General features: G+C 40.1%; 1 protein-coding gene across 1 annotated transcript in view; it reads right to left on the bottom strand.

Moving 5' to 3' along the window:
• Window positions 1-20,636, bottom strand: part of akap6 (A kinase (PRKA) anchor protein 6) — a 219,717-nt gene that overhangs the window by 52,388 nt on the left and 146,693 nt on the right. The window contains exon 16 of the mRNA XM_086183714.1: window positions 9,188-9,334. Within this exon, the coding sequence (XP_086039840.1) occupies window positions 9,188-9,334 (147 nt within the window). The remainder of the gene's footprint in view (window positions 1-9,187; window positions 9,335-20,636) is intronic.

The raw sequence follows: 20,636 nt of genomic DNA, 5'->3' as shown, positions 1-20,636 counted from the left end.
TCTCGCCCAATGTCAGCTGAGATAGGCTCGAGTGCCCCCCCCCCCCAACCCTGAACGAAGAAGCCACACAGAAAATAGATGGACAGACATTATCATTAAAAAAAACCAACTAATTTTGTTGACTGTGTTTTTCCATTTCTGTCATCTGCGGTTGGTGTACATATGAATTTGCTTAATGTGGCTAATGTTACCATTATACCTATGAATAAGCTTGATGCCGTTAATTCTTTTACTGGACATATGAATTAGCTTGGTGCTGCTAATTATGTAATTGTACCTATAAATTAGCTTGGTGCTGCTAATTCTAATGCATCTATAAATTCTTTTGATGTTTCTAATGTTTTTATTGTACTATATATGAATTTACTCAATGCTGCTAATGCTGTTCATGTACCTATGATAGCATGATGCTGCTAATTCTATCATTGTATTATAAATTTAACTTGACGCTGCCAAATACTGTTGTTGTACTAGGAATTTTGCTTAATACTGCTTATGCTGTTTGTGTTCCGATGAATTATTAGCCTGATGCTGCTTGTGCTGTTATTGTACTATGAATTAGCTCGATGCTGCTAATGCTGTTGTCATCCCTGCACTCAGGTCTGTTATTACCGTGTTAACGTGGCCTCTGTTGTTGATGAACAAAGCTCTGAGAATGTAATCTGTGTTTTTGCAGGTGCAAACAGATCAGCTGCTGATTCCGAGCGTCTGGCAGCTTCGCCCACAGAGCTGATATTCACACCCAAAACAAAACATCATTTAGACACAATAGAAGCTGAAAGAGTGTTTGGTGAGGAGCAATCACGGTTTCAAATGGGAACAACAAGAGTCTGGCTCCAAGTGTGTGTGCATGTGTGTGTGAGAGAGTGTGTGCATGTGTGTGTGTGTGTGTGTGTGTGTGTGTGTGTAAAATAAGCTGCGCAGAGTAATTTTCCAACCCCTGTTGATCACACAGTGAGACATAGCAAGCTGCTGAGAGACTATTCCCCACTTGGATTTAAAAGAGAGTGTGTTTTTTTCTTAAAAGTGCTCATCAATATAGAACAAACACACTTGTGATGTTCTTTGTCGATCATTTCAAAGCAGAGAAGCAGAGAAAACCTATTAGCAAAAGGCAATGATGCAAGATGTAAGATTTAGAGGGATTTATTGGCAGAAATGGAATATAATATTCATAAATATGTTTTCATTAGTGTATAATCACCTGAAACTGAATCACTGGGCCTCATGCCTGAATGTTTTATATTTCTATATCCCATGTGGGATTAATGAAACAGCCTAATCAACAGCCTTTGGCTTCTCCATATGGAGTATTCCAAGGATGACATTTTTTGTAGGCAACCCGGATGTTTGACCAATCTCATCTTCATCAATGAAAACGACTGTTATGATTTTTAGCATAAATGCTAATGATGGAATTTGCAAGTCAAAACCAAAAACACGGAAGATGATTTTGCTGAACAAGAAAAATTTAAGTTTCATTAACTTTTTGTTTTTTTTGCTAGAGGATTTAATTTCATCAATAATCCAACATTCACTGTAAAAATCCTGCAGGCTTTTGCTCAAGGACATCCAAGGTGACGCAAACTTCCTGATGGACAACTAAATATGTCATTCCTGCAATACTCAGAAACAAGGTGAAAGACAGCAAAAAGTGAAAAAGTTGCTCTTGTGTTTCAACAACTTCATTAAAGAACTGTTTGTGTACAGGTTAAATATATCAACTTAAAAGGTGATTATGTGTCACATGAAATAATTTCTTTTTAAGCTGTGGTTAGAACCAGGAACTAAATCCATTTGATTCAAATTTGTAGCTATAAAATTTACTGTTTTGTGAAGGTTTTGTGATTTTATGTACTGGTGAATTTCTACCGTTTTTTTTAAGCTCTCAAACTTCTAGTCTCTCCATCTTCTCCAATGTTGTGAATCTGTCTCTGTGATCAGAGACTTCTGTCATCTTTCACCGACCTCTCTACCTAAAAATGTGTTTGCCATAAATTGTTTATTCGACAGCCTGTATATGATACCCCACATTGTGCACAATCATTCCCAGGCTTCATCCTGCACTGTTCAGGCTTCATACTGTTTTGCTTTGAACAAATTAAAGGATCAGATGCTGTTGTTCTACAGTTCTTGTTAAAAGGAGAAACTCTGAACACGGAGCTGCTGCTGAATGAGCCCTGCATGGGTCCCTGTTGCTTATTTGCATGTGTATGTGTTGTTACAAAAGGTTTTGAGCCGTTGGTATAGCAGCGACTCTTGAGTGGAAACACCACTTGAGCTCTGGCAGGTAAAAGCAGTCTATCAGACAATAAAGAGGGTGATAATCGGACCCCTGACCGCTGAAATGTGCCGTTGGCTTTGAGTTTAGGAGACTCACCGGCTATTATGAGTCCGTGGTTAGTTTGGCAGAAATGGGGCAAGAAGCTGGAGATAAGCTACTGTAAGAGATGTAATTTCAGAGAAATAAAGTACATTTTTCCCAGACTTTTCTTAAACTAAGATTCATTTTCATCCCCCTACAGGTGGGTGAGGTGTTCACACAAGCAACAAATGTGTTGAGTTCCTGCAGAGCTGAGCAGCAAGACTCATCTGATGGTTTGACACTCAGCAAACTCATTACAACTCGATATTTCATCAGCTCACATTTCCAGCTTTCTTTCATTCTTTTCTCTGTTTATTGGAGGCTTGTTGGAGTCTGGGCATGAAGATGCTCTTTCTGGCCTATAGCTGCTCTCAAGATCACACACCCTCGAGGTGGTGTGGCCCCAGTGCCCTTATGACTGCATTTCTTATTGCTTATTGTAGAGGCTGTCTAGCCTGATGAGACCATCTTGTATTTTGCAAGCTGAAAGTTGAACTCTGCAGTCTCGTCTGGAACCCCTCATATCCAGGAACACTATGAGAGGGCGGAGTACTTGCCTTAACAGACTTCAGCCAATCAGTGTAACAAAAGACGTGATGCCTCAAATGCCAAATCCAGTTGGAAAAAAGAAATAAATATTTTCTGCCAAAAAACTTTGCATCCTCTTGCTCTTGTTCAGTTACCTTTCAGACTCAAATGTCATTCTTATGGTCTCCTACTGACAGTCTTACCTTAATATTTAAGCTAAATATTCTTGACTGGATTAACATCCATGTGAAAAGGACTGCAGACTAGTCCAGGAACACTGATTTAAGAAAACAACTTAATTCAGTTGATGAATGTGTTTCACATTTGTGCTTCATCAGGGTTAAACTTATCTAACAAAGCGAAGCCTGTCCCTCCCAAAGGAAAAACCTTGAGGGTTGTAAATTCATGTCGTGAACACGAGCAATTAATTATCTTTACGGCTTAATTTACACTTTCTGGTGTAAATTATGCCCAATACATGTGGTACAAATCTGATCAGTGATATTAACATGTAAACAGGAAAAAGGCACACTGGTTTGGTTTCTGTCAGATCTGTTTCAGTTACCAAACAAATGTAAAAACAGAGGAATCAGATCTTTGCCAAATGCAGCCAAATGGACTGACTGGATATTCCTGTCATCACGAGTTGGAAGTCAATGAAAAATGCAAGAGTCTTAGCAATGTAATGACACTAGAGGATACTAAACTATCAGTAACTGCAGTATGGTTACAGTATGCCACTGGAATTCATTGTAAAAAAAAAAAAAAAGGCTAAATAAGCACGAGGGAGGATGAATACTGAGGTGAGTGGACACAAGCTAAAGTCATTTGCCTATTATTGTCATCAGTAGTCATCACCCAAAAATCTGCATCTACACTTAGTAAACCACCTGTGTCCCACCCAAGAGAATTATTTTCTCCAATAAAAATGTATAACCAACAAGGACATTTCAGTCCACCTGTTGCCTTTTATATGCTAGTGAACAGTGTGAGAAGCTCAGTGTTAAAACTGTGAAAACGATCTATTTTAATTTACCCTGTAACACATTCTACTATAGTTTCATTGTCTATAGATGCCGGTGGTGCAGTGGTTAGCACTGTTGCCTCACAGCAAGAAGGTTCCATGTTTGAGTCCCAGCTTGAGCACGGGATCTTTCTGTGTGGAGTTTGCATGTTCTCTCCGTGCCTGCGTGGGTTCTCCCTGGGTTCTCTCTGGATACTCCGGCTTCCTTCCACAGTCCAAAGACATGCAATTGGGGACTAGGCTGATTGATACTCTAAATTGACCGTAGGTGTGAATGTGAGTGTGAATGGTTGTCTGTCTCTATGTGTTGGCCCTGTGATGGACTGGTGACCTGTCCAGGGTGAACCCCGCCTCTCACCCGTAGCTGCTGGGATAGGCTCTAGCCCCCCCCCCGCCCCCGAAACCCTTAATAGGAATAAGCGGAAGACAATGGATGATGGATGGATGGATGTCTATAAATGCCTGGTTTGAAGAAAATAGCCTATTGAAGAAAATCGGGTGAAGATCTGCATCCTTCTGTGTTCTCCCACTCTTCCTCTGCCTTATGTAGGATGACTAAAATCCCTGCTTCTCCATATTTCTCCACTTAAATACTTCTGTGTAACATCCTATCCAAATATGTGGTGAGGGAGACGCACACATAGGTATCAGACATAGGCCACTTGTGCTTAAAGTGCATTGCTATGGGCAGATACTCACACCTAAGCATTAAGACCTGCCCTGTAGATGCAGCTTTTGTAACAGACGCCATCACCAGGAAAGTAGGGAGTCACATGACATCACTATTAAGAAAATAAAACCATATAATGAGGTGGAGGGAGCAATAACTGCAGTACAAGAGACTCGTGTTGGAGGCCATGGAGCAGAGATCTTTTGAGCTATTTTGACGAGATACTTGGATACCGTATCATTGTAGACAGGGTATATATATAAATATAAATATACACACACACACACACACACACACACACACAGGGTTGCAGTGGGAGCTGGCTATTGATTGTGTCACCTGTGATGACTGTGAGCTTCCTGTTTCCATCAAAACAGCACTCTTTTACCAGTGTTTAAGGTATTAATAAAATGATGCCTGTTGTTTATAACAATAAATAAATGTACAATGGCTGTAACAGCAATAAAAGAAAGATTTTTTGCACACTAATGTAAGGTAGGACTACCAGGCTGGCCCGACCCAATGTAAAATGGTCTACCTTTAAGGCAGCCCTCAGATCTTAAACTGCTAAATTTTCACTGGTTTTGTTTTATAATTTATTTTCATCATAAAAAAGAAAATACCACATTTTACATAACACATCGTGCATGGCTATTTTATATCCTGGCTACGAATTGTCTGCTCAAGAAAGTCACTGGAAAAATAACAAAAATAACAAATGCGTTAGACAGTAATACAAGAATGAAGCAAACAAAGACAAGTGACGAGAGAGATGGATGAAAACGGGAGATGAGGGAGACTGAGAGGGAGGGCACAAGAGGAATTTGATGGTAAAAAATAAAGATAAAGAAAGGATCAAATGGAAAAAAGTGAGGAAATCAGGTACTCTAACCACTGCTGGTGTTTAGCTGTGACAGTTACATTTAGGTAAAGAGAGAGTTAACAGGAATGAAAGTAAATGGCAGGCCCTCACAAAGATGGTAAAATGTGTGTCTTTGTGTCATTGTGTGTGTGTGTGTGTTTGTGTGTGTGTGCGTGTGTGTGTGTGTGTGTGCATGTCTGCTCCATCATAAATTCTTCATAAGGCCAGGACAGTTCAGAGGCGAGGCACAAGACATCAATTCCAGTTAATTCCCAATTTGTGTCAGAGCAGCAGATGCCGACGCCAGCACTGATCGGCCCGTTAATATGCTACTGAGAAGCCATGCTGGGGGTAGGGGAGGTTGGTAGTGGTGGTGGGATATGGGGTGGGTGCGGGGTGGAGGAGAAGTTGGAGAAGAGGAGGAAAACAGAGCAAAAATAAATTGTTTTTTTTAATGACACCTCAGAAACTCTGGATAGGAGATGAAACAAAAATGAGGACAAAAAAGGAAGGAAGGAAGGAGGAATGAACAAGACAAAGAAGAAGATGGAGATGCAGTTGGGGAAGAAAATGGAAAATTTTGGAAGATGGAAGATCAAAATAAATAAAATTATGGTAATTCGGAAGTGCAGACTTTTGCCTGGGCCACTGGCCTAATCTTGAAATAAGTATAAAAAAACATTCTGGAATAATATATCATTAATTATGATATTGCATTCTTAATCAACATCATCAGCACCGGCCAGGGTGTACCCCGCCTCTCACCCAATATCAGCTGGTTTAGGCTCCAGCCCCCCCCCCCCCCACCCCCACGGCGACCCTTAAAGACCCCCTCTAATCCTCCTTTTTATCTCTTTTTATCTAAAGCATTCTCTGTGGTCTTTAAATTGTGATGTTGAAGTTTTTTGACAAAATCAAAAACCTGTGCCATTTTCTAGGACTGTGCTTCTGCAGAGCACCAGTAGCTCATTAGCAATTCGCCTCTGAGATGTTGGTGGACGCAGCACTGCTCAGTGCCCTCCCTCATGCACGGGGGAATACCCCAGACCGCAAGTCTGGAGAAACGATGTATTCGCCGGAGAGGTCAAACCTGCCAAGCTCACCATTCCGAACCACCACCACCGACGGGACCGGATGTGGCTGTGGGCGCCATGGTAAGAGTGTTTGGGCGGATGGGATGTCTTCTGGGGCGGTCAGGAAGAGGACGGGTGGTCATCCAACGCATCCTTCCCAGCCAATAGAGGCAAAGCCACAGTGCTGGAGGACCTGTCTGCCCGAAAAGGCAGCTGTACTGGACAACAAGGGCCAGCGGGGGCCCTCCAATGGTGGGTCACCTGGTTATGACCAGGCAAAGCCCTTTTTTTTCTGCTGCCAGTTGGTGAAACACTCTTCAGTGAAGTGTTGACTGCAAACCAATATGTGGTTTCTTATACTGCTATGACCAAGAAACCTTATCCAGAGCTACCTCACAGCAACGTCTTTCGTTAGATTATGAACGCTAATGTCATTATTTTTCTTCTTAGTATTGCATCCCCCTGCAGCGCATACGTGTTGAGCCACCACTGTCTTCTCTACTCCTAACAGTATGAGCGGATGGAGCGTGGGCGGAGCAGGGCAGGAGCTTGTAGCCCGCCCAGTGGCTTTGTGACGTATGAAAGCCAGTATGCCTGAGCCTGCCCTTTAGTGTCTGCCATTGATTCACTGCAATTTGAATGCAGAAATACTCAGAAATGCAATTTAGAGCTTAGTTTTCTCAGGATACTGTATGTCCTTTAGCAAAAAGAAACATGCCATATGAACATGTGAACAACATGAAAATCATGATTTTCATTGGAGTGGGTCTTTAACAGATATGCAGTATAGTAAATGGATGGATGGATGGATACAACCACTGACAGGTCCTGAAGTAGGAAGTGATGGAGGAGGGGGAAACAGAGCTGTCTGTAACCTTTTGACCACAATGTATGACAGAGAGGAGGATAAGGAAGATGAGGGGGAAGGAAAACAGAGAAAGCTTGAAGATGATTGCTTCATCAGCATCCTGCTCTGCCACTACCCAGAATTCCCCCCTGACACGCACAAGCAGCGGTCCAAATGTCTCTTTGTCGGTAATAGAAGTTTAATCACAGTCTGGTTACTGTGGCGGAAACACACTTGACGACACCAAGCGACGACGACGAAGGCTCATCTGCTGCTGTTGTTTAATTTCTGAAATGGAATATGTTTCAGCGGGCTTGATACATATGTTAATGCACATACACACACTTACAATTACTATGAGACAATACATTGAGAGTGTGTGTTTGTGTGTGTGCACACCATTTGGGACAACAAGGAGATGACACACACACACACATGCAGATGGTGTTTGTGTGAACGAGCGCCACGCGTCAACGTGCAGCTCGCTCGACAGGAGACAGTTTGTTTCTTCAGAAGTCACATTGTTGCATTTCAGCCTCCTGATGAGCCACCGCCAGCTGTCGGCGCCACCACAGACCTGGAATTAATCACCACGCCCCAGTGAAGTGGGAAAACAGAAACATGGCTGATGGGCCCATGAGCAAGGCACAATCCGCAGTTGGATTTGTGAGTCTTTTCTTCTGGATTCGGGAATGTGTCTGGATAATTGAGATGAAGTGATTTGTTCATTCTGAACTGTCATCTCAGCTAAGGATCATGGGTGTCATAGTACATAGAAACATGTCAAGGTGTACATGTAATACTGTTTGTTTTGTTCTTTGTTTTGTATCTCTACATGACTAAAATGACATGTTTATATACTTCTGTACAATCAATAGACTGTCCTTCCAAGAAAAAAACAAGATGAAGTGGATAAAACATATTTCCTTGACGGATACAATTTAAAAACTAAGTAACTATGACAACATAAAAGTAGTGAATCAGATTTACTTGTATGTTCGGTGGTATTTCCTTTAAATTTGTGATAGTGATGCAGTTAACCAGATGAATATTTTTTGACTGGTTGCACATATCGCCTCTGTGTGATATGCATACACATGCTGCCAACACAGCACGGTGGTGCAGTGGTCAGCACTGTCGCCTCACAGCAAGAAGGTTCTGGGTTTGAGTCCCGGCTCGGGCACAGGATCTTTCTGTGTGGAGTCTGCATGTTCTCCCTAAGCCTGTGTGGGTTGTCTCTGGGTACTCCAGCTTCGTCCCACAGTCCAAAGACATGCAAAAGGGGACTGATTGGATGTGCTAAATTGACCGTAGGCGTGGCTGTGAGTGGCGACCCGTCCAAGGTGAACCCCACATTTCACCCGAAGGCAGATGGGATAGGCTCCAGCCCTCCCGTCACCCTTAGCAGGATAAGCGGAAGAAAATGGATGGATGCTGCCAACAGTTTTGTTAGCTAGCACCCTGAGTTGAAAAGTAAACCCGCTAAACAAAGCTCTGTGTGTGAATTGCCATGTTCCTCTTTAGTTGAGTACTCGCACGACATTCGGAACAATCCACCGGCAGTGTCAGTAGATGGGGTCCATAATTGAGACAACGCTAATTATCATCTTCATGTTCTTGATTAAATCAGAGCTTATTAGCCAGAACCCCCCCCCCCCCCCCAACACACACACACACACACACACACACGCACATCCGATACTGTCTCTGGCTCCAAACGCCACAGTTTCTCTCTTGTATTTCCCAGAATTAACTGCATGTGTGTTTGTGTGTGCGTGTCCGTGCGTGCATGTATATGACTGTGTTGTTGTGTGTTACCTCCAGTTGTTTCCACGTGTGCGTCAGGTTGTGTATTTTGTGGTGGAAGTTGCTCGGCAGTTCCACTCCACTCCTTTTCAGGGACTCTGCTCTGCCCAGCAGGCTGGTCTTCCTGCTTTCCATCATCATCAGCTCGCCGTGGCTGCTCTGGAGACAGCAAAGACAGACAGGTGTCTCACACACTTCACTTTAGGGAATGATATTGATATTATTGTTGACATTGGGTTATTTATCTTGATATCGAGGAAAGAAGCTTTGTAACAATAATAAGGTAATCCCCCTAGTTATCGCCATACATTTTAACCTTTGTGTCAGTGCACACTAATCTGAGAAACATTTTGTTGAATTTCATGGAGTGAAAACAGAACACAGAAAATAATGTTGAGTGAACATGTTTGGCCTCCACAAAAAGTTTAGCAAAACCTAACTAAAAGTAGGTAGGATTGTACTGTCACAGATACAGCAAACAGGAATCAGCATCAACAACAAACTTTGCCAGCCTGCCCTGCTAACTTCAGCAAAGTGATGAGGCAGGATATCAGCTTTGTTAGCATGTTCAAGTTACAGCATCACACTGACAGTGCAGAGACTCCCTTCATTTCTTAATATTACAACAACATTAACACAACTTTTACTGTGAAAGATTTACAGAAATGTGGATAAAATGAAAACGCTTAATTTGTGCACTGCAATTAAAATCTGTTGTGATCGACTACAACTATTCTCCTGCATGCAGGGGGAAGTATTGTGAGTCCACAGGTAGCGGGTATTCAAAGATATATTTTCAGTGAAATATCCCTTGAACTGGTTTCTGAAATAAGATCTTCTTGTTGTGAGCAGCTCATCTCCTGTTGAAGTATTTGAGGGAGTCACAACTCTTTCTGTTTCACCTGCTTCGACCACATTAAAACTCAAAATCTGGTGTTCTACAGACGTGCAGGAATCAATCGCAATAGCAGACTTCTTCATGAAGAGGTTTTAAAGAAATGCTACATTTTGTGTTTTCCTCCCATCTGGTTTATGCTTTTGTTTTAGCGCTGTGGTTGGGGAGCATCGCAGTTGCTGAAGAGCTTTCTATTTTGGAATCAAAAAGTGACTCTTTAAGGAACTGTAGTGAAGCATTTTGACAGAGTTGAACATTTAGAGTTGCATCTTTGCTGCAGTTGCCTACAGAGTATGAGTGTTGTTTTTTATCCTGAAATATATTAATGTTAACATTTACTACTGCTCATTGCTTTCAAAGCATCCGACCAGTTGTGCTCTTGTTGATTCCGAGCAGGTTTTTAGTTGACTGAAAATATTCACTGCTATTCCCATGTTGATGATTTATTGTCTCTAGACAGAGATACACAGATATCCATGAGGTAGCAGGACAAAAACAAGAGGGTTTCAAGCCACTTTCCACAATACTGCCATTTCAACAGTGCTTTTGTTAACACAGAACCAAACACAGCTGTCACAATGCCACCACAGAGTATAAGTTTATGTAGTGTAGTGCTGTTCTGCAACAAAAGTTCACTGAATGAAATGAACAGAGTCATTTAGAGTGAGTTGCTCCAGCTGAATGTCAGACAACTACTTTAATTCAAGTATAGTGAGCAGGGTAACCAATTTTTTGATCAATCATGACTAGAATAACCACATTGCTTTCCAGTACTCAACGAAGTTCCATTTGAAAACTGAACACCATCATGTCTGGGTCAGTGATGTCATGTGGGAGCAGTTACTGTAAACTGATGAAACCAATTTTTAAATTGATTGACTGTAAGAAGCTGTGGCGTCACACACCCCGGTGAGTTTCATAGTCGCCTCCAGGAACAGGGTCTATGTGACTACTAGCTTCACTTCAAATTTATCTTGGATTTAATCATAATAAACTAATAAAAATAAAATAAAATCATGCCAATGTACCAACATCATGATGCTGACTTATACAAAATTTGACTTCAGGCTTTGTCTCGTTGTCCCCCAAATTACACGCAAAGAACTTTTAAAATGCCTTTTTTTCTGAATAGAGTTTGGCTACAATCAGTCACAGTTAGTCTGACATAGTATAACTCTTAAGGGATAGTTCACCCAAAAAACAAAAATGTAATTATTATCCATGCTTTATCATGCCAGTGGAAGACTGGGTGAAATTTTTTACTCCACAAAACACTGTTGGAGTTTTACGGGAAAAGGTGTTGCAGTAACCTCCAAAACAATTGAAACGAATGGCAACAAAGTTTCATACATTAAAAAAAAAAAAACCTCCATACTTACTGTTCATAGTAATCCAAATATCCTGAAGCCTTAATATGCTAAATTGTTGTGGAAAAACTTCAACGACACTATGTTTTTAGCCTCACTGAAAACATGGCATCATTGCTGGAAGCTTCAGTATACAGTACAGTGAGGCTAAAAGCATGGCATATGTGATTTTTTTCACAACAATTTGGCATATTGAGGCTTCAGGATATTTAGATTGCCTCAGACAAGAATTATGGAGCCATCTGGTATATGGACAAAAAAACTTCAGCTAAGCTTTAATTGACATGAGGGTGTATTTTTGATGTTTGAGTTTTCATTTTTGGATGAACTGTCTCTTCAAGCTTTGTTGTTTCGAGCTTCTTAAATGCCTAATGAGCTTCATCATTTTGAATAAGGTTTTTCTAAATCTTTAGTTTTCAATTTGTATCATTTATTAGTGACTGAATTGCAAATTATCCTATCATTAGGGAATCGTTCTTGCTGCATCTAGGCTACAGCAACCAAACCTGTTTTTTGCAAAACAGTCTTGACTGTTTTTCTGCTATTCTTCGGTTCATTCTTTACATGTTTCACATTCCTTCTTTCAATTACATTTCTTCTCAATCTCTTAAGCAGAATTTATATTTTGCAGCTCTTTCTCCTTTTTGTCCTTGTCTCCTCCATCTTTATTTTCTTTACTGTAACACTCATCTAGCCCTCCCTTTGTATTTGTCTAATTCATCTGTCTCCACATAACTCATCCATTTTTTCTATTCAATTGTCACTGTAACTCTCCTCCCATGCTTCCATCTTTTTTTGCTTAATGTCCCTTCGCCTCCACTCTTTTCTTTTCCTCCTCTTTTCATTTTCTGCATCGATAGCTACTTGATTCTACTTTTCCCTTGTCGTTTATCATTACCGCCTGGGCCTATTTGAATATTTAAATGTCTCTTCTCTGACTCTGTATGTGTGTGTGTGAGAATGCGTGTGTGAGTGTGTGTTTTTGCTGCGCTGTCATCAGAGAGGCGGCGGCCATTTTTCAATGTCGCAGATTCTGATGGAGATGCTATCGCTCAATGCTTCACGGCCATCCATCCCCTTCACTTAGCTAATAGCCACGCCGCCAGAACAAGGGATCGACAGCAAAAAAAAGTAGAGGAGTGGAAGGTAAATATGTCAGCATTGCACTCATCTAACAGGCAGGAAATGATACTATTTATTCGCTGATGGCAAATATTGATTTAAAAAGGGGAAAGGGGAGCATGAGGGTGTTTTTTTAGTTGTTGTTGTTTGTTTGAAAGATGCCACTGATCCAAAGTCAAAGAAAAGAGGAAGAGGAGGAAAAAAGGGGAAGATAGACATGGCAATTAAAATGCATGAGATCCAAACTTTGAGATAAGTGCTGAGAGAGGGATCTTGGAGAATGGGAGGGTGGAGGGGTAAGGGATGGGAGAAGTTAGGGGTGGGTGCATGGATGGCTAGTCATGATGTATTCATGCCTCCAGTCAATCTTCATGCAAGGATGGACTGAGATACACAGGCCTGAGGACGGAGAGAGCAAGACAATCTAGTCTTTAAGGGATCATGAGAGAAAAAGATGGAGAACAGGGAACACCAAATCTTACAGAAATTATGAATTACAAAGACCATATAAATCACCATGATCATATCTGTTAAAAATGACTGGTCAGGTTCAAAGAAATAATAGAAAGTCAATAAAGATCCCTTTATAAGAAATCCTCGGTTCAAAAATGTGACACTCTGGGTGGTGGTTAATGAGTTAGTCACTTAACAAACTTTATTTTGTTGATATTCTTTTTTTTTCAAATGACTTTCATATTGTTAAATAAAGTTTTATGATGCGTTAACACAGTAATGGTCTGGTTAGGTTACAGTACAAAAACAATTGGTTCGCCTTGATGTGTAGTGGGCAAGGTCTGCCCTATTTAACATAAGCATGTTACCCACACCTTAGTATTTATAATCCCGTGCTGGTGGATCTGTGTTGTGCTGCAATTATACTGCTGAGTCTCCATCAATGTGACACGTAACATTTCCAGGGACGCGCATGTGAGGGTACGCTGACGCTCACACGACTATGACCACATCACATGGCATGGCACTGTTGATCCCATGCACTTCTTAAAAGTGCTTCAACAAGTGTTTTCATTTAAACATTAAAAAACTAAACACAGATCGTGAAGGATTAACTGCTGAAGTTATGTCAAAGTCACCTATGTATTAAAGTATTGACTAAAATTAGCATGCTAACCAGCTAGCCCTGGTTCATCAAATCTGGCAATCCAGTTTTGCAACCAAAGAGTTGATAGTGAGTCGCTGTGGTATCCAGTATGCCATCAATCCAACATGAGAGGATTGTGTAATATGTTGGGGAATTTGATATTGTCTATGACTTTTATCAAGTGGTGAATATTTGTAGAGGAGGCTCTTTTTTTAACAATGCTTAATATGATATCTGAGGACCACCATGAGAAAATGTCTTCCAGTTTGGCGCAAATGTCCACTTGGAATCAACTGAAAGGATTTTTTTTGGTTAAATGTCAAAGGTCTCGGTCATTGCGACAGTCATGCAACTGCAATGCAGTATTTCTAGTTTTTATCTAAACCAGCAAAATCACAAAAAAATGTAACCATCTGAAAACAATTCGTGAGTTGCATTGTGGGTCTGTGCTATCAAGAAAGGTCTGATGAACCCCCAACTGAGTCTATAGCAGGTTTATATCCTTGTTTTCTGAAGGCTGATTTCTTTGTTTACACTAATTGATTAAAAGTTTCTCTGGATCACAGCATCAGTTCAGCGTCTGGCAGGAGACATCAAACATCATTTGTAGCTAATTTAAACAAATAAGTTATTACCTCAGGTCCATATGTTGGGTATTTGAGTTTCACTAAATCTTTTGCTTATTTTCTTTCCAAAGTTCTTTGAAATCCAGATGACTTCGGGAACAAACCATAAATCCTCCACATATTGATATTTTTTGATGCGACAACTCAGTGGTTAGGGTCTTCTTAGGTTTTAAAACTTTTAACCCTGAGCTGAAATGTATGAATGAATGAAAAGTGTGTGTGTGTGTGTGTGTGTGTGTGTGTGTGTGTGTGTGTGTGTGTGTGTGTGTGTGTGTGTGTATGAGACTCATCATTGAAATCATCAATCATGCTTACAATATTTGTCTTTCTGTAGTATTTCACAAAAACAATGAAAGCCAAATGTAAACAAAGATGGTGAAGAAATGTGTCACGGGCTAAGGAAGAGGCCATTGCTTTTGGGGGAAGATCCAGTTAACACTGTGCAAAATTAAAGTTTTTGTTTTTTTAACAATAAGTTTTGCCTTGGCAGAGGTTATGTGCTCTCCTGTTGCCCTCTGGTTTAATGTATTTGTGCAAAGGTACTTACATCTCCCTTTCCTTTGCAGAAAAACTTTGGAAGACAGTTGATTTTTGAAATTTAAATCTCTGACAACACCTTCTTTATGTTTTTTTTCATTGCTGAAAATAATGGGTGCCCATTGGTTAATGTCCTCAAATAAGGGATATGATGCAAACACAAAAAAATACTTCTGAAATGAACGCATTACAGAGACAATTGCACTGGCAGTTCTCATGATCTGGCTCCCTATTTTCCTGTGGTCATGGTTTGTGCCGCCACTAGATGGAATCTTTCATTAAAATGTCAAAAGTCATCATAAATTGAATATTTCTTAAGTTTCTCATACAACATAAATTTAAGTTTTGGCAAATTAACAGCTGCAAACCAAACAAGATCTTATTCTCAACAAGAATTACATTGATTAATTTTCTTATTGTTTTGTATTTACAACATTTACGCTAAGAATATAAGTTCCTCTGAATGAAAGAGCAGAGTTTTATATTTGGGTGTCATCACCTTTTAAACATTTGTTCCCAAAAGAAGAGACAGTATGAATGTAAAACACGAAGAGAAAATGATGAAAAAAGGCTTGAGAAGAGCATTTCACCATCGCGAATATCTACATGAATTGATTCAAATCTATTTGTAATAAACTTCATCAGAGGAAGGTAAGAAATATACTCGAGCTTTCCAAAAACACAGAAACGGAGGATAAACGCTTGACGAAACAGACGAGAGGGATAGAGGGGGAGAAAATCAACAAGCAATCATAAGTTTAATTTGGTCTCCATATTAATGAGCACGGAGCTGAAATGTCAGCAAAAATGCAGTCATACATGAAAAGCATTTAATGCATTTTCAACATCGTTTTCCTCTTCTCACAGATTCATCTTATCCACCAAATGAGAAGTTTGTTGGAGGCTGCGTAATGGAACGGTTTTGTCATTGCTGCAGCTAAAGTCAGGAGGGCGTGATGAGGACGCGACCTCATCTTCCTCATCATCTTTCATCTTTCTTTGTGTCTTTATCTTCTGTTCCTTTACTTCTCTCTGCTCTCTATCTCCTCCTGGTGCTCTTCCTCTTTTATTTACAGCTGCAACACTGAACCAGAGGTGGGTAGGGCCAAGAGGGCCGAGAATATCCTCCCAAGACACAATCAGTTGTTAATTTAAACTGCAGTATTTTACCTTTAGCTGACAGAAGCCCTCTAGTGGCTGTGGTAATTCCCACAAGAGCAAAAGACAAAACCATGGCGACGTCCATAATGAAAAATATAGGAGGTAGGGTGGATGAAAATTCCTGACTTTCAGCTGTTCCCAAACATTCCCAGAACCTTTTGAGAGCATCTCTGCTAGTGAAACAGGCATCCCTTAAAAACCCTTCCTTGTCATTAGTTTTTTGTGGTGTTCTTTTGTGCTTTGTGTTGAGCACTTTATATTATAATGTGTCTGTATGAAAAGTCCTATAAAAATTACCGATTAAGAGGGAGAACACATCCTACATCTTTAGATACAGCCTATGTTTGAACATAGACCTTAGCAGTGTATATAGAGTACGCACTGCGAAATGACCAGACCACTTTGAGCAGCATGCTGCTACTTTCACTGGATGGCATGGAATACCTTTTCTTCTATTTCATCCCTCTCCCCTCACATTAATGTCTCTCTGCCCTATTTAAGTGTGTGCAGCAGATAAAAACAAAAACAGGGTATCTGTGTGTGTGTGTGTTTGTGTGTGTGTGTGTGTGTGTGTGTGTGAGTGTGTGTGTTTATGTGTGTGAGTGTGTGTGTGTGTGTGTGTGTGTGTGTGTGTGTGTGTGTGTGTGTGTGTGTGTGTGTGTGTGAGGGTCTTGGTTTGAGATGGATGTTCCTCAGACTGAAAGACCAGGAAGTGGCTCTCTGACACACCATTGATACTTCACACACACTTCAGCTTGTGTGAATAAGATTGACTGTACAGCTACATAAACACCTTTAAATGAACTGCTTTTATACACACACTACTCAAAGCACTTTACGTGACTGCCTCACAGACACACACTGACGTTGGCAGGACGCCCCCTAGTTGTCGAGAGTATCTTGTAGTTCAGTGTTTTGCTCAAGGACACTTGGTAAGAAGGAGCAACGGATCAAACCTGCTGAATTTTGGACAGCCCGGTATTCCTCCTGAGTCACATCCCCTCGCAACAAATAGTTGAGCTGTTTAAAGGTTTAACACTTTCATGGAATATTCACAATGTTCTGAGAAGGTTAAGGAAATATTTCAGGCAAACCTATAAAAGATGTTCCCTCTAGGTCTGCTGTAGAAAGTTGCTACAATCTTGCATTCTGGGAAGATGATGCAAGAGTTTAAACAGAAAAAGAAGAAGAAAAAATGACGTTATAGGTTTGTTACTGAAAAGATTCAACAAAAGAACTGGGTACATAGAGGGAATGTCCTAAAGTCATGGTCTCCCAGTCACTCCAAGAACATATCTGAATGTTCTGTCATTACCCCATTCCTTATCCTTTAACGTCCTATGAAGCCATTATGAGGTACATTGTTTGCATCAGTGAGGACATTCTCAGAACATTCAGGGAACTTTTTGTCTAACAGGGACCTGCTGGGAACATTTTCATATGACCCATGGAGAACCATATGGGAACATTTTCATATGACCCATGGAGAACCATATGGGAACATTTTCATATGACCCATGGAGAACCATATGGGAACATTGGCATATTACCCATGGAGAACCATATGGGAACATTGGCGTATGACCCATGGAGAACCATATGGGAACATTTTCATATGACCCATGGAGAACCATATGGGAACCTAGTCTTTACACCCCAAACCTTTCATGTTTCATTTCCAACTTTCATAACCAAAGGAGGATGTTCCACATTCCATCTTTTAAATGATAGTTATGATATTGAACTTTTATCAACTATAATTTCCTCATGGGAAACAGTCATAAAAGTGTATAATAAAATCAAGAAATAACAGTAGAATAAATACTATACATCATTTTTACATTTGCATATATTTATCACAATGATGAATAAGTTGAATTTCATAGATGATTAAACACTAAACAACTGTAATCTTTTACATCTAAATTGAAAGTAAGCCTTGCCTTCTGAGCGGCTCAGAGAGTTTCTGGAAGTGTCTCTTCCAACCAAATTAAACCCTTCTGTTTGGACAAAGAAAAAAACTTTCTCTCTTTCCAAACGAGTCACCAACAAAAGACTCGGCAACACATTTTAATTGTTGCCATGGAGACCAGATGAATGAGCCATTTGACTGGCCAGTAAAGACGGCTCGCCATTCAGCCAGTGTGTGTGCGCGTGTGTGTGTGTGTGTGTGTGTGAGTGTGTGTGTGTTTTTGGAGGTCATTGTTACTAAGCAGGAAGGTGAAATTTCTACCAGTTTGCTGAGATACAGAAGAAAAAACCGTCAAACATACAGCTGGCGTGAAAATGCACATATTAATAACTATGAATTTGTATTTGATGTTTCACCTAAATCCCAAATTTGGATGTATTTGTGATGTCTAGTTTAACATGTAACACCTGCTTTGATGAACTATAGTTGATTAAAAGAGGTTCTGTAACCTGAACGTCGAGCATTTGTCCACTTTTCCACCAAATTTAGCTCAAGCACTGACTTGTTTATCCTGTCCCTGGGTTTTATCTGGAAATAAGTTTTAGTTGCAACTATGCAGCACAAAGCAGAACAACAGCAGTGATGTATACAATAAGTTCCCTTCAATGTTCTGAGTGTTCCTTAGTTATTCCACCAAATAATATTCCACTACCCTTTAGAGAACTGTGAGAGCATTATGAGCATTAATACTCCAACAGGGTTTGCTCCAGTTACAGGTTCATAAGATTAGCTGTGGTGACTAGACACAGAAGGTTAAATGTCTCAAAAACGAGAAAAGTTCTCTGTTAATGTAGCATTTTTAACATGGAATGATGTCTTCCGTTCCAAGGCAGTATGGTTGCTACACCAGGTATCACCACATTCAAAGAAAACATCCAGAGACACTTTCTGTCCAAGGGTGCTAATTAAGCCACAAACTAAGCATAAGGCAGCATCTAACAATGCGAAACCAATGTTAGTTGTCACACAAGCCAAACATCACAAACGAAGCCACATGTCAATTCAGTTGGCTGATTATGTGGCCAATACTTTGTCTAAGATGGTGTAGCTGCAGGTCACTTATAACCAAAAAAGAATGTCTGAAGAATGTTCACAAATACTCTGTAAATGGATGTTTGGGAGCGTCTCCTCCTCTGCTAGAACACACTAAAAAAAAAAAAACCTCTATTTGAACCCAAACTATTTTCCTTTTCCTAAAAATATTTCACCCAGACTGTATATAAAGACAGACGCCGTGAATGTTCAGTAAATTCTTAATCACCTCCTGCTGGCTGGTTGCAGTTAAAGTCCTGATAATAAAAACTACTATTTTATGAGTTGTAAATAGGCCAAACTAAAACACATCAAATACGTTTTTACCAAGATCTCTGACATTTCCACTCATCTTCATATGATTCTTAAGATTAAATGACAGATATTCCCTCCAGCACCACCCTCAGGTCAAACAATCTACCCTCTCAAGCTCTGAGAAATAAAGATGTAGGTATCAGTATGTTTGGAAGGAGGTTTCTTATATTGTAAAGTAGAAATATCTGTAAGATACTGAGGCTGTTCTTTGACTATCATCCTAAAACCAGTATAATGAATGATGTAAATATTTAAAAAAAAAACAACCGAGGCTGACTCTGATTTTCAGTAATCAAGTAAATCATGGATAACTGAAAAAAACAGTTTTTTTTTTGTTTTATTTTTTTATGGGGTCCAATTTGGTGGTTCACGGGGGAAAGTGAGACATAAAGAGAGAATGAGTGTTCGCATAGAGGAGGTTGAGTCATGTGGTGGATGCCAGGTGACCTTTGACCCCCTAAGAACCATGAGAATTTCTCTCACGGGGGGAAGACAGTACAAGACGGAGCAATACCAGCAAATGGAAAAAAAGGTGGAATTCCAGTAAGTTCTAAAAGCACACAAACACACACACACACACACACACACACACACAATTACAAATAAGCAAAAGGTGAGGAAACCTCTGGAAGAAGCAGGTGCTTTAAAAATAGGCAAGGGACTTAATGTGCACATGGGTCGTCCTAATTGTATACGCGGAGAAGATGTGTGTGTTGGCAACCCCATATGAAGCTGGAGGTTAGTAACTCTATTCACCATCGTAACAAAGATGGTCTTTATGTGGAGAGAGAGAGAGAGAGAGAGAGAGAGAGAGAGAGAGAGAGAGAGAATCCATCTTTTTATTTACACTGACTCTGTTCACTTTTATTTTTATCAGTGCTCTGTTTGACTTCATTATATTGTTATTTGAAGTTTATTTTTAAATTTAAGGGGAAAAAAATCCAAAAAAGTAATACACCAAAAGAACTATTAGTGAGATGCAAAATTATATATAGAACATTATTATGGTGAAACAATTATTTTCAATGTTATTGGGTCAAAAATGTTCATAATATTAACATTCTAGTGATTTTGCAGACAAACTATTAAGGATCTCACCTATTTTGATGCAATGTAAAGTATCCCATTAGATGAATGGAAACAGCACAATGCAGAAAAAAACAATTTCACCGTTTTGTAATTTTTTTTTTATGCTTGCTTGAAATATGCAAATTGGGAGATGGAAATCTTTTTCTAATCGGTTCTGACACAAGGAATCTTGAACTCATTTGACTGACCAGCTGTTTCTGCTGAGGCAACATGCACACTGTTAGCCAATGAAATTGTCGAACTGAA

This window comes from Aulostomus chinensis, chromosome 17 (genome assembly GCF_037954235.1).
Source record: "Aulostomus chinensis isolate RoL2024-O1b breed Wild chromosome 17, RoL_Achi_v1.0, whole genome shotgun sequence".
Classification (NCBI taxonomy): Eukaryota; Metazoa; Chordata; class Actinopteri; order Syngnathiformes; family Aulostomidae; genus Aulostomus; species Aulostomus chinensis.
Note: the sequence above shows the minus strand (reverse complement) of the source record. Positions and strands in the feature narration are given on the sequence as shown.